The 12,460-nt window shown below is 51.2% G+C and overlaps 2 protein-coding genes across 2 annotated transcripts; one reads left to right on the top strand and one right to left on the bottom strand.

Moving 5' to 3' along the window:
- The first annotated feature begins 162 nt into the window (after positions 1-162).
- BDV14DRAFT_172173 (uncharacterized protein) lies at positions 163-1,031 on the top strand. The gene has a single exon (XM_073768547.1). It carries the CDS (start codon positions 183-185, stop codon positions 594-596), a length of 414 nt encoding a protein of 137 aa, XP_073628824.1. The 5' UTR covers positions 163-182; the 3' UTR covers positions 597-1,031.
- BDV14DRAFT_51648 (uncharacterized protein) lies at positions 918-3,956 on the bottom strand. Its single transcript, XM_073776950.1, has 2 exons — positions 1,345-3,956; positions 918-1,277 (listed from the first exon to the last, which is right to left on the bottom strand). Exons 1-2 carry the CDS (start codon positions 3,781-3,783, stop codon positions 1,239-1,241), a joined length of 2,478 nt encoding a protein of 825 aa, XP_073628823.1. The 5' UTR covers positions 3,784-3,956; the 3' UTR covers positions 918-1,238.
- Between the last annotated feature and the right edge of the window lie 8,504 nt (positions 3,957-12,460).

Raw genomic sequence — 12,460 nt, 5'->3', positions numbered from 1 at the left:
ATGTTGTCGTTGCTGTAACTTTACGACTCCCCTCGTGGTACCACAGAAGCGGTGAACATCCCCAGACGGCAGAACCCCCACCGCCCACATATCCGAGCGAACGCCGAACTGTCTCTCGACCGCAACCCGCGCCTCTATTTCCCTCGTCTCAAACACTTTGCAGAAACAAGAAAACCCTCAAGATGAACCAGCCACCCCTCTCACCACCCTCAGAACCAGCGTCACCCCCGTCTGTTGCGCCAACATCCCTAGACTCGCCCCTCCGCACAACACCAATCCACCCACTCCTCCCCGAAATCCGAGTCCCGAGCGAGCCTTTACCTACATACCACTATAATCCGGTGACATGCGCTTCGATAGAGCCAGACGATGCGCGCGCTGAACTAGAATCTCTGCGCAAAGAATTCACGTCCCCGGAGGATGCGCTTAAGGCGCAGGAACAGGTTGCGCGGGAACTGAAGCAGAGGCTTGATGATGCGGAACGGAAGCGCGAGGAGGTGCAGAGGGCTATGGATAAGAAGATCAAGGAGAGGAATACGGAGCTCAAAGTGCTTTCTAAGTATCAGGATGGGAAAGGGTCTGCGTTGCCGAGTTAGACGGAAACTGGTTACAAGATCTATGGAATTTTGAACTTGGAAGGGCTGGTTTTTGCTGCGCGCATTCTTGGACGCCCTCTGAATCCCGCAAATTGGAAGGGCTGACTTCCTCGGCCTTTATTCCGTCTACGAATACCGCCCAATACAGATGTCTTGGGGCGAAGACACAACGTTTGCCGCTTGACTTGCACGTCAAGTCATTTGTTCGGCTCAACTACAGCGCCGCAACGCGAGGCTGATCCAAGACGGTGCAAAAATTTCTCGAGCCCGCTTACTACCACAACGCACCGTGCGCACGGTCCGATTGAGTCGAGCGACCAGATGGAGAACGCCGAATACTCTCGAGCGCGAGTCACCCTCGGTCTCGCTTACAATAGCAGTCTACGGAGTACACATGCGTTATAAAGGAAACAATTCGAACTCCGAAATCCGACAAGTCGGTGATGCATTGATGCTCAAAATAGCTATCCCAGAATCAAACATTAATAATTATGACGCATCAAAACGGAGCCGTTCATAACGTCAGAAGCATAAGTATCCGTATCATATAAACCTTAAAAAGAGTCATTGCCCATTATTCATGGCGTGGGAAAAAAAAAATTCGAAGAGAAAAAAAAAGCATCGCAAAAACATTAAACCTCATCAGAGATTACCCAAGATTTGCACCAAAGCAGGAAGTAACTAGAAAGGCAGAAAGTTAGCAAGGAGTTCAAGACATTCGGGATCTGGTTATAAAAGCAGAACTTACCTCCGAAACGTCCTCAATCAAAGTACTCGTCTCGTTGACGAATTTCTTCGACAACAAGTCCGCAGCATTGTTGACCAGCGGTCCAACCTGCTTGAGGAGCTCAGGCGTGATCATAGGCGCAACATCATCAATAAGACCCTTGGTCTCGTCGACAAAGTTGGGCGTCAGGAAACCCGTGGCGTTTCCAACCAGGTAGGTCACATTGTGGAGGAGGTTAGGCGTGATAGCCGGGCCAACGTGGCTAATGAGGTTCTGCGTTTCCTCGACGAACTTCTCGGTGAGCAGCTTGTTGGCGTGGTCGAGGACGTCGCCGACTTCCTTGAGGAGGGCGGGCGTGATGGCGGGGGAGACAGTGCTGATGAGGTCGGATGTCTCGTTGACGAACTTGGGTGTGAGGAGGTTGTTGGCGTTTGTGAGGAGGTCGCCGATTGCGCCGTCATCGACGATGGGGCCGAGCTCGTTGATGAGACCCTTGGTGTTCTTGACGAAGTCCTTGGTTAGGAGGTCGCCGGCGTTTCCGACGAGGCCGCGAGTTTCGCCGACGAATTCCTTGGTTAAGAGATCGCCTGCGTTGCCTACTAGACCCTTGGTTTCGTCGACAAAGTCGTGCGTAAGGAGGTCGTTGGCGTTGTTTAGGAGGCCGCTGACTTCCTTGAGGAGTTCCGGTGTGAAGACTGGCGCGACGGCGCCGATGAGGCCTTGCGTATCGTCGACAAAGTCCTTGGTTAGGAGGTCGTTGGCGTTGCCCAGCAGGGAGGCAACCTCCTTGAGGACGTCGGGGGTCAAGACAGGGGAAACAGCACCGATCAAGCTGCGAGTCTCCTTGACGAAGTCTGCGGTCAGCAAGTCGTTGGCGTTGTTCAGGAGAGAGTTGATCGACTTGAAGAGCGACGGGGTGAGCAGAGGACCAGCAGATTCGATCAGTCCCTGGGTGTCGTTGACGAATTCGGGTGTCAGCAGGTTGCCGGCGTTGTTCAGCAGTCCAGTAACTTCGGAAAGGAGGTCCTTGGTGATGACTGGAGATACTGTGTTGATCAATCCCTTGGTGTTCTTGACGAAGTCTGCGCTCAATAGGCTGATAGCGTTCTTCAGCAAAGTGCTGAGCTCCTTGATCAAGTCGGGTGTCAGGAGAGGACCAGCAGCCTCGAGCAGCGCGCGGATCTCCTTGACGAAGTCGGCAGTCAACAAGTTGTTGGCGTTTCCGATGAGAGAGTTGACTTCCTTGACGAAGTCCGCCGTCAGAAGGTGGTTGGCGTTGCCGATAAGAGTGTTGGTCTCCTTGACGAACTCGGTTGTCAAGAGGTCGCTGGCGCTTCCGATAAGACCGTTGACTTCCTTGACGAAGTCTGCAGTCAACAAGTTGTTGGCGTTGCCAATCAGAATGTTGGTCTCCTTTGCGAATTCGGGCGTCAAGAGGTTGCTTGCGCTCTCGATCAGGGTGTTGACTTCTTTGACGAATTCCGCAGTCAACAAGTGGTTGGCGTTTCCAATCAGGGTGTTGACCTCTTTGACAAAGTCGGCCGTCAGAAGATCGTTGCCGTTCTCCAACAGAGTAGCGATCTGCTTGAAGAGGTCGGGCGTGAGCAGAGGAAGGATGTTCTTGAGCAGCTTCTGGAGCTCGTCCACGAAGTCTGGCGTCAAGAGCTCGGTTGCGTTGTCCACAAGGTTCGTGAGCTTCTTGATCAAGCTCTGGGTCAGGAGACCAGAGGCAAGGTCAAGTAGGGTCTTGGCCTGTTCGGTAGTCTTGTCATCAAGCAGGTAAGCGATGTGGTGAAAGAACGATTCGATGTCCTTGATCAAAGTGGGCGATAGTAGGCCCGTGATACCCTGGAGAACATTGCCCAAGTCAGTCAATGGGTTGCCGGAGGCTCCATCTGGGATGAGATCTTCCAGGGTGGTGTTAGAATCGCTGGTGCCATCGCTGGAGCTGGAGCTAGAGCTGGCTGACGCTGTGCCTTTGGGTCTGGTGGTCGTCGATGTCTGTTCTTCTTTGATACTAGTTGGAGCTGATGTTTGGGAAGTGGGAGCAGCTGTCCCGTCGTCGGCGGCGTCGTTTGTTGCTTCATCGGAAGTTTCAGCAGCGGTCTTAGCACTAGGCTCAGAGCTAGATGATGGCATGATGTTGTTCACGATATCACCCAGACCACCTTGCTCCTCGTCATTATTGCCCTGGCTCGTGGTGGCAGCTGCCGCACGAGTTGTTGTTGGTTGGGCTTCCTCTTCTGTGCCCTGCTGCTGGTTTACAGCAGCCTGAGTTGTCGTTGGCTCTGCAGCAACAGTCGTTGTCGGCTCCGGTGCTGCTTCTGTTGGTGCTTGGGCGATGGACTGCGCCTTCGGTTCAACACCTTCCTGTGACGATGAGGAGACTTGGGGGGCAGGCCCTGCCAGCGCCGTGCTTGAGAGCACGAGTGCTGAGAGAATTGTTCTTGTGAAACGCATATTGACTCTCCGTCCAAACCTCACAGGGGATTGACCAGCATTTGACAGCGGAAAAAGTCAACAGTAAGATAAGGGGTGCAGATTTTGTACCTTTATACTAGCAAAGGGCCCTAATGCCCCCGCTTGCCTTGACTATTGATTCACAGCTCCACGAGGGCCGAGGAGAACAAGATTCCCCGCAAGTGAGGTGATATGCTGTCTATCGCACTATGATTTTTGTGGATAGCTCCCTGATTTGATTTGCCTGGAGCTCTGTTTACCCAACTACGACGGGGATTGGATCTAGCTGAACGGGGCTTATTCCCCTTTAGCACGCGGTTATTAGGATTTTCCATCGATATAGACGGTCACCATGGGTCCGGGGCCGCGCGATTATTACCCAGTTGGGCAAAAGTAAGGGATGATGATCGTCGTCGAGCAGAAGAGAGAAGATCCAGACAAGCCATCGTCGTCAGTCGGGTTGACTCAAGAAACCCCAGGAGATGGTGTCGCTTGAGCGGCCCGTTTTGCGGGGGTAAACATGTAGCAATGGATTGGGAAATCATTGCGAACTTTGTGTTGCAGTTCCTGCAGTTTTGCGCAGCTGGCGGGATCCCGACATTGGAGGTGCCTGGCTCTCCTGCTTTAGCTTTGACCCTATCGACAAAAAGGAAGGGATTGACTGTTCCTAGCCCAAGCCCGTCACATCGCGGCTTTAAGCTATGGAGCACGCTATGTGATTGATTGGTTAATTGGAAAAAGTACTGCGACCATTGGGCGAGTGTCGACGCGGCGACGCTGCTGCTCAGTTATCGCATGCAGAGTATGGTATCCCTGCAGTTAGCCTTGTCTCGGCTGGTTCCTCGTTTTCTCGGGAGGTTCACCGAATCCCGCACAGGTACGAGCAGCTTGCTTGTTGCTGTGGTCGGGCGGCATCCCAGGGGAATTAATTGTTAGTGGTATTGATGGCTCAGGTCCGAGTACCTTTTAATCATCTTCTCATCAGTTGTTGGAAGGGACCCAAAAAATGGTTCTTGAGTGGGGAAGACCAAAATGTTCGTGGATTGGCTTTCCCGCTGTTGAGTTGTAGTCGAGGTCGAATGCGCCCACCTTTGCTTTGAGCTCGGCAACATGTGACAAGTAGAACGTGTCGAGAGCACTGTACATGATTCTGCGACCACGCGAGGAGTCGGAACCTTCTTTTGCTTTTGTGGGAGCAGTAAGAATGTGCCATGGTGCGAAAAATCAAAGCAACATCGATGCACTGTCAGTCAGTCATTAGTGGTCACGCCCACACTAGTTCGCGATCTGCGGTTATTGGTCATCTAGATTGGTTCAATCTCGGGAGGCTCCCCACATCAAGTCTTGATTTTGCCCCCCACCCCCTGGAAAAGCCGAACGAGACGGGATTGGAAGGACTATGACGAATTTGTATAGAGATCTTCCATTTCATAAAGAACGAGACCCGTCCGTCGAACGCGACGGCGCAAAGTCTCAGTCTTCCGAAGGATGGGGCCGCAATTGAGATTTTCAAGCAATCCGGGGTTGGTGGCCGCGAGACTCGAGGTCACTCGACACTCAGATCTGAGAATGGCGAAGATGCATACATCATGAAGAGTGGCATTCTCGGGCAGAAACAAGCTCAAGGCAAGGGTCTGAGACATTACGTCCATGCGCGAGCAGACTAGCAGGGAGCTATACCCTGGACAACGCCGGTGCGTTTTGCTCCGGTGTTCAACCTCGAGGAACGACAAGAGGTCAGCACCCCTTAGCCGTAATTTGCCAATTGCGATTCGTCGAGAGCAGCCCGAGCTCTAGAAGGAACACCAATTCGTGTAGAGGAAGCGGGGAACTGGGGCCCACTATGCCAGACGAGGTATGGGATAGCATGGTCTAAGCGATTGCTTAGCATGATGACCTCATAGCCTCAATGTCTCACGGCCGGCCATTTCTCCCAAAATCGCTCAATCAATTCGATGCTGAATGCCGACATGCAATGGCAATCAAACAAAAAGTGCCGAGGACCAGTGAACCTCTCCTAGCGTGTTCGTTCGCGATGAGATGGGCCAAGACACCCTTCAGATGCGGAGTAGTGGGTTGCACGGTGGGACCTCCCCAGACTCACAGAGGGAGTCGCCTCGATTAACCGAGGAGGTAAACAGTTCGAGCGCGACACACCGCAACTGGTGCTGACGAGAACGGGGCTGACAATATACCCCGGAAAAAAAGTGGACTCGCCATTGGTGAAGATTGAAGACGTTGTAGAAGTGGACGGGTCCAACCTTCTTCCATGTTGCTTAGGAGGATTGTGGAGTGGAGGAAGTGAGCCGTGTTGAAGGACTTCGCTTACCGGTCATGTGATGCTACATTCTGCATAGTGCATACTCCATTTCTACGTTTCTCTGAGATTGCTTCCATTCCGCAACGTCTACCAGATCACACCCTGCTTGGGTGAAACAGCCTTCTACGTAACCGGCAGGGACAAACGGGCGTTCAGACAAGTCAATCTCAGGTACATTTCTAGAACCATGGAAGCAGGCAAGTGAACCATGAATCGACCAGACGTCCTACTCTGCACCACAGAGCAGTCTCGGTTGCTACATCCTACGTGTTTTGACCTTTCTTTGGAGATCTAGAATTGACAAGCCGAGAAGACTTCTAAGGTCCTTTCCTCGTCATCTCGCTCACCATCATCGTAACTGGCCTACTGACCCTGCACTCCTAAGCGTTATACCTAGCTGTGAGCACCGCCATCCACATGCTCAAGCCAGTTGTCGAGAAGGTTTCCACCTCTGTGCAACGCTTTGCCTTACGCCGTCTTGGTTTTCGAAGCTTCGCTCCTGGGCCCAACGACATGCTACAACCATGGCACGCCTCTACCTTACAATACTGTTGGAACCAAGTACCAAACATGATGCGTGAAAGTACAAACATAGACTTTTACCGGAGGCTCTCACTACCATGATGGATGACTATTGGCCTCTGTCTGGGTGCTGGCCAATGCATACTCACTGGTACAAACAGAACTAAAGGATACCGTCTAGTGAAACTTTGTTCTCAACTGAGAAATAGCGACGAAAGTTACATTGCGGCCAGCGCAACGACTCCAGATCACCAAGTCTCATCATCGTCCTCTACGATTCGTCGGACAGGCGAAAAATATGACCTATGAGGGATTAAACGAATGCACATAGTACTCTTCGTTGCTCATGTTGAGGCTCTCATCCAGGCAAGAGGTTATTGCTTCCCAGCTTCGTTCCTTATGGGAGATTTCAACTACGATGCGATTAGGCAAGCAGATCCTAGCCCATACCCGGGCTCGCGCGCAAGGAGCTTCTTGAGAGCACTACAGCACTGTATCGATATCCTCATCCAACCTTCTCCATCGCAACGGCAATGGGAACCCAAGCTGCAAGCCCTCCACCGCCTATGGTAACTTGGTGGTCCATCATTTATGCTCTCTGGAGAAGATATCAAGTCACTGATGACATTCTGCCTGGTTCTGATGTTACTTGGCGAGTACAGTGATATACGTTCGACCTACAAAGAAGGTGCGGTGCAAACCAAGGTTGACCGGACAACCATCGCGCCTTCTCTCAAAGTGAACAACACCGGTTCAGATGAGGAAGGAGCGAGCCGCTCCTGCACCTTCCTCCTTTGTATGTCCCATGTACTGAACCAGACGGAAGGAACGACCCATGCACGCGGCTTCCTTACCTGAGCGAAATAAACAGGCTCCAACCTGCTCCTAGTAGGTAGATACACTGTTGATCTTGACTTAATATACTAGTACCGTCGTTAGTGGGGCTTACTGGGGGTTGTGTACATACATCTTGCATTCAGCGTGCTGCTGTGTCCCTCTTGAGAAAGTAGATCCCGTTATTGAGTGGCAACTTTGATACTAGACTTCTGATCGGGCATCGAGGTTCTGAAGTGCGGGATATAGATGCACCTTAAATTCGGAACATTTTTTTTTTCTTTCTACAGCGATCTGGCCTGCACCTTCGAGTGACTTACATACTTCCGCAAGAGAAAGTTGAATTGCCAGTCAGCAACGACTTTATTTTAGAGGTGGGTAGGTAGGTAGGTAAACCAAACTAAGAGCTAGGTAAATACCTCGACGAAGTTCATCATCATCATGAATAGCAGGTTTTAATTTGCTCAATACCACATCTCCCTCGCGTTTGAAGTCCATTACAGTCAAGTTCTCAAAGTAAAGCTTCCAGGCACTAAGTACTTGCGTTCGCACTCGGCCAGAAACCACTCGTAGCCAACGTTAGATCCAAGTAAGACCAGTGTACATGTCGTAGCATGTAATGCATTCGAGCTTACAGGCTGGATCTATCAGTGCGGTTATTTTATGTTATGTAGCATGTACCTAGGACTCTCGCTTTCCCAAAAAGAATATATCACTGCATTGCGGTCTGCCCCGGCGTAAATATGCTTTCTGGGTAGTTCATTTCAATACCTGATATAATTATTCTCTCTCCGGTGTTTTCTATGAAGGCATCATGAGTGTGCGTGTAGATTAAGTAAATAGTCAGTCAATCGAGGCAGATGCAGTGAGCCCATTCATGCTTGGATATTGGCGTTGAGAACCTGCATTAGACCGCAACACACTATTAAATCATAGAGGGCTTCTTGGTGTAGCATATGGATTTGTGACTGGACTGGAACCTCGATTGATGTGGTGATGCTCCCTGGTACAAAGGGAATTTTGTTTCTGATGAGCATAGAACATAGGTACATTCGCGGATGCGTGCGCTTTTGAGCTTGGATATCTGAGAGACCTAGTACCCTTCCATCTCATCCGGCTACTATCGCCTATCATAGCAGCACTAAACTATGACATGATACTTTGCCGGATGACAGTGGGTGAGGAGGTACTCGACGATTTCGGGTCCGGCATCATATAGTTTCTACTGTAGTAAGTCTGGAGAAGCTTTCGCTGGTGGATGAAGCCTCGTTTCTACTACGATGAGCGCAGCTATAGTTGCATATGGCGAGGATCATACTCCTAGTATCCCTGCAGTGCGTGTATGGACGCTATAATGTCTACACCTAAGTACTTACCATTGACTAGTCCTGCGTACATGCGACATGGGGCTGCGACTCATGTAACGATGATAGGCAGCAATTGGGCTTACGCTGAGTAGCGACGGTCTGGAACAGATCAACTCTAGATAGAGTCTAGATCTCAGGTATTCGTTAACCGAGCTGTGCTTCTGTAGGAAGCTCGATCGAGGCCATGATATTCTTCAGATTACGAATCGCACTACGCAATGTCCTCGGACGTAGGTGGGAAACAACACCTAGTGCGAATAGAGTTATTAGAAGCTGGAGCTAAGACATTCGCACGAACTGCAGACGGGTCCAGATCGCGCAGAAGCAAGTAATCAGGGAGTCTGATCGCCTAGAGCAGGGATAGGACCTCGACAATGTCTTAGTCTTAGTCTATATTTTCTCGGTTCATTGCCTCGAAAACTAGTTTTGCAACTTTTCAGCCCGTCAGTAACGATACAAATTTCGAAAATGAGCCGAGTCTGACTTGATTCTATTCGGTCAAGGTCTATCACAGGTGGCCCAAGCCTGCCGTACTTTGTGCACGAGGATCAACAGGGCATGTGCGCAAGTTGATCTGTAGAGTTCTCAAGTTCTCACGGGAAGAACCAAGTCCATGTCGTGCGCAGGCATCCTATATAGGAAATGGCAGGGGGTATGGACAGAGCATCCAGACCAGAACAGGATATGTTGAAGGCAGTCCAGGCCCTCCGATGGAGACCCAAAGCGGCTAGCCGAGCAGGTGACTGAAGCTGTATGCAATGTCAGCACCACTAGTGCCTTGGGGCGCCCTCCATCAAGCCAAAGGTGTGGTCGCACGGTTCCTCGGCGATATTAACATTTGATTGAGGTGGGACTTCTCAGATGTCCCGGAAGCACGCATGGTGTGACGCTGCCAGCCCTTTCGTCACCAGTCGGATTCAGCACTCTGACGCCGACTGAAACATGCAGCGATCACCATCCAAGCAAGAGAGGATGGATTGGATGCTGCTGCTCTTGCCTAAGCATAGCTAAATTGATGGCGGTTAGAAACGAGGGGCGCGACGCAAGGAAGGATGCAGATGGAAAGACGTCTGCCAGGATCAAGCTGGACGTGCCTTGGACCGTCGAGTCATCTGGATGCGTGCGACTCCAACAGGAATTTTACAGCCATGCTGCATTGGCCCACGGGTGGTACTTGGGCTGGGGCCTGAGAGGAGGCAGGATCCTGGGCGTCAAATTGGCAACTGTCAAGGAACTGCAGCGCCAATGGTACTACTAGTGGTAAAGAGTCGTACGGAGACAAGGAATATGGAGGTTAAGATAGACAGACTTGAATGTTATCAGAACACACGCACGGATGATCTTCTTCAGGCCGCCTGTTTTCCCATGCGCGCCCTACTTTTCTTCTGTGAGGCGTGTGATGAGGATGGTGGAATTGCAGAGCTGACGGTGACGTTCTTTGAGTGTTGACTGTTGAGGGACCTGCAGCAAAGCGTCAGGTGCGACCCCGCCACATCTACACCTGCAGTCCAATACAGTCTACACCGCACACGGTAGAGTACACGGAATGTAGATACCGGTACCCAACAATTGTGGATTCTCACCACTCCACAACAATTCTTCATCCTTCAACGGTTGATCTAACCTGAACTCTGATTTACAGAAAAACGGTGACGCTGTTTCTATTTTTTTCGCCCGAGGATTTCCCACGCGCCACGCATTATGTCATGGTTGGCGGCTGCAGAAACTCCGCCTCACTGTGGCTAATGCGTTGTCTGCCCAGTCAGAGTTGGTTAGTAACGAGGCGCAGCAGCCGGTGTCGCCGAGACCGAGACTCCTCTCTCCGAGTCTCTGACAGACAGCTCACCATCTTCCACATGTCCCTTCGTATCGTGTCTCAGCAGGGGTCGTCGTCGATCTTGCTCGAACTTCCCACCGCCAATTGTGATGGATCACCGGAAGAAGAAACGACGAACATTCTCGTTCGTCCCGTCTCTGGCCCGATTCCAAGCGTTCTGCATCTTTCCCTCGTGACTCACAGATGCACTCCACAAGTCCACATGGATGTATCGACCCAAGCGACTGGGGCCCTCGGCGCGTACTGATACAACATCAGCATCATTCTGAATCGCCTTGCATCTGACCTCATATTTGCGGGACTCAATCCTTCTGCCTGTTGAATTTTGACCCGGTTACAGGCAAGGTCCATGCTCGTGACCTCTTCTCCTGCGATATGCTCGTCACTGAGCCAGTCGCAGCAGCTTTGCCACCAGTGTTCCTGTATCTCCTGCCTATGACTGACTACGATGCTCGTGTTAGCTCCAGCAGATCACGGGGCCGGTTACCTGGGAATAGGAGGGTCTTTCCAATGATACCGCGCCTTTTTTCTAAGGATACTCCCCTTTGGCTTCTGATTGCTTGCGTACGCTAATAAAGGGGAGCTGCGGTACATTCGAAGCGTCCATGGCAACGCCAAAAAACGCATGGATGTTGATCTAAGATCCAAAAAGGGCTCTGAGAGGTTCTCGTCCTTCTTATTTACTTTTCTGATACCCCTTGAGCCGACAGCTGCTTACTCGAGGAAAGGCCCCCAGTCTCGGCAGTAATCAAATTACAAGTGCTCCCAGCCTTCGACTGAGATTCCTGTTCGAGAAAGGCTGGAGATGACCATCGACTTGAGTTAGGCCAATGGTTGATCGTAACAAGGTTCTCGGATGTAGCGTGGCAGCCGGGCTCTTTCAGCGTCAGCGAATCGCAGCGCAGAAGAAGCATTTTGTTGTCGCCCAAGACCTTTTAGCTCAACCGAAAATGACGGATACCGTGGGGCTAGCTGAGTCTTTTTCTCTTTTCTCCGCTTCTACTAAGACCTCTTTCCTCTTTCTATCGAGATCATGTGAGTCGAGTCGCTGATACTGGATGAAGAGTACTGTCTACATCGTTTCACTTGCTCGTTGATCCGATGCCGCAACCCTTCTTAGAAGTTTCAGGAGATGAGGACATCCAGATTCGGATGACCCTACATCTGGTCTCGTCCAGTGAGTCCGAGATGACGAAGCACGAGGGTCTCGTTGGTGATGGACCGAAAACATGGCGGTACCGATGCAAGACCCCGGAGAGACTACCCCAGCCCGAAAGCTCGTACAACACCGGACGCATATACAAACCCGGCTGGAGATTTGCTCTCATGCCCTGGAAGGACATCTGATTAGTGCTTTGTGACCATCCTGGCTCCTGCTTCAAGATTGAGCATGGGGAATCAGGTTCCGAGCCCGAGTTGACTGAATGGAGTACTTTTTGCGATTGCGTACACCTCTTGGGTCACCTTTGATGGCTACTTGAATGAGCAGTGCACATTCCTATTGTGTTTATCATCGCAGCGTTAGTAGAACACGAACCACGGATCCACCCGGGTTGATAAAAAGTTAGATGCAGAGTATACAACGGTACACTATAAACGGGGAAATTCTCCGCGCGGAGCTTAGTTGTCTGTTCTTTGAATAGAGACTGCTTCCATTACTGGCAGAACTCGGCAGGACCGCAGGTAACCGGGGGGACCTCGGAAAGACGCACAGTTGTTTAGAACTCAGCCACGCGAGGATATCAAGAAAATGGCGATGGGTTGAACACAGCCAGCTGAATCTCGGTCCACCGTGGT

Source organism: Aspergillus stella-maris, assembly GCF_047715825.1.
Source record: "Aspergillus stella-maris strain CBS 113639 unplaced genomic scaffold BDV14scaffold_23, whole genome shotgun sequence".
Classification (NCBI taxonomy): Eukaryota; Fungi; Ascomycota; class Eurotiomycetes; order Eurotiales; family Aspergillaceae; genus Aspergillus; species Aspergillus stella-maris.
Note: the sequence above shows the minus strand (reverse complement) of the source record. Positions and strands in the feature narration are given on the sequence as shown.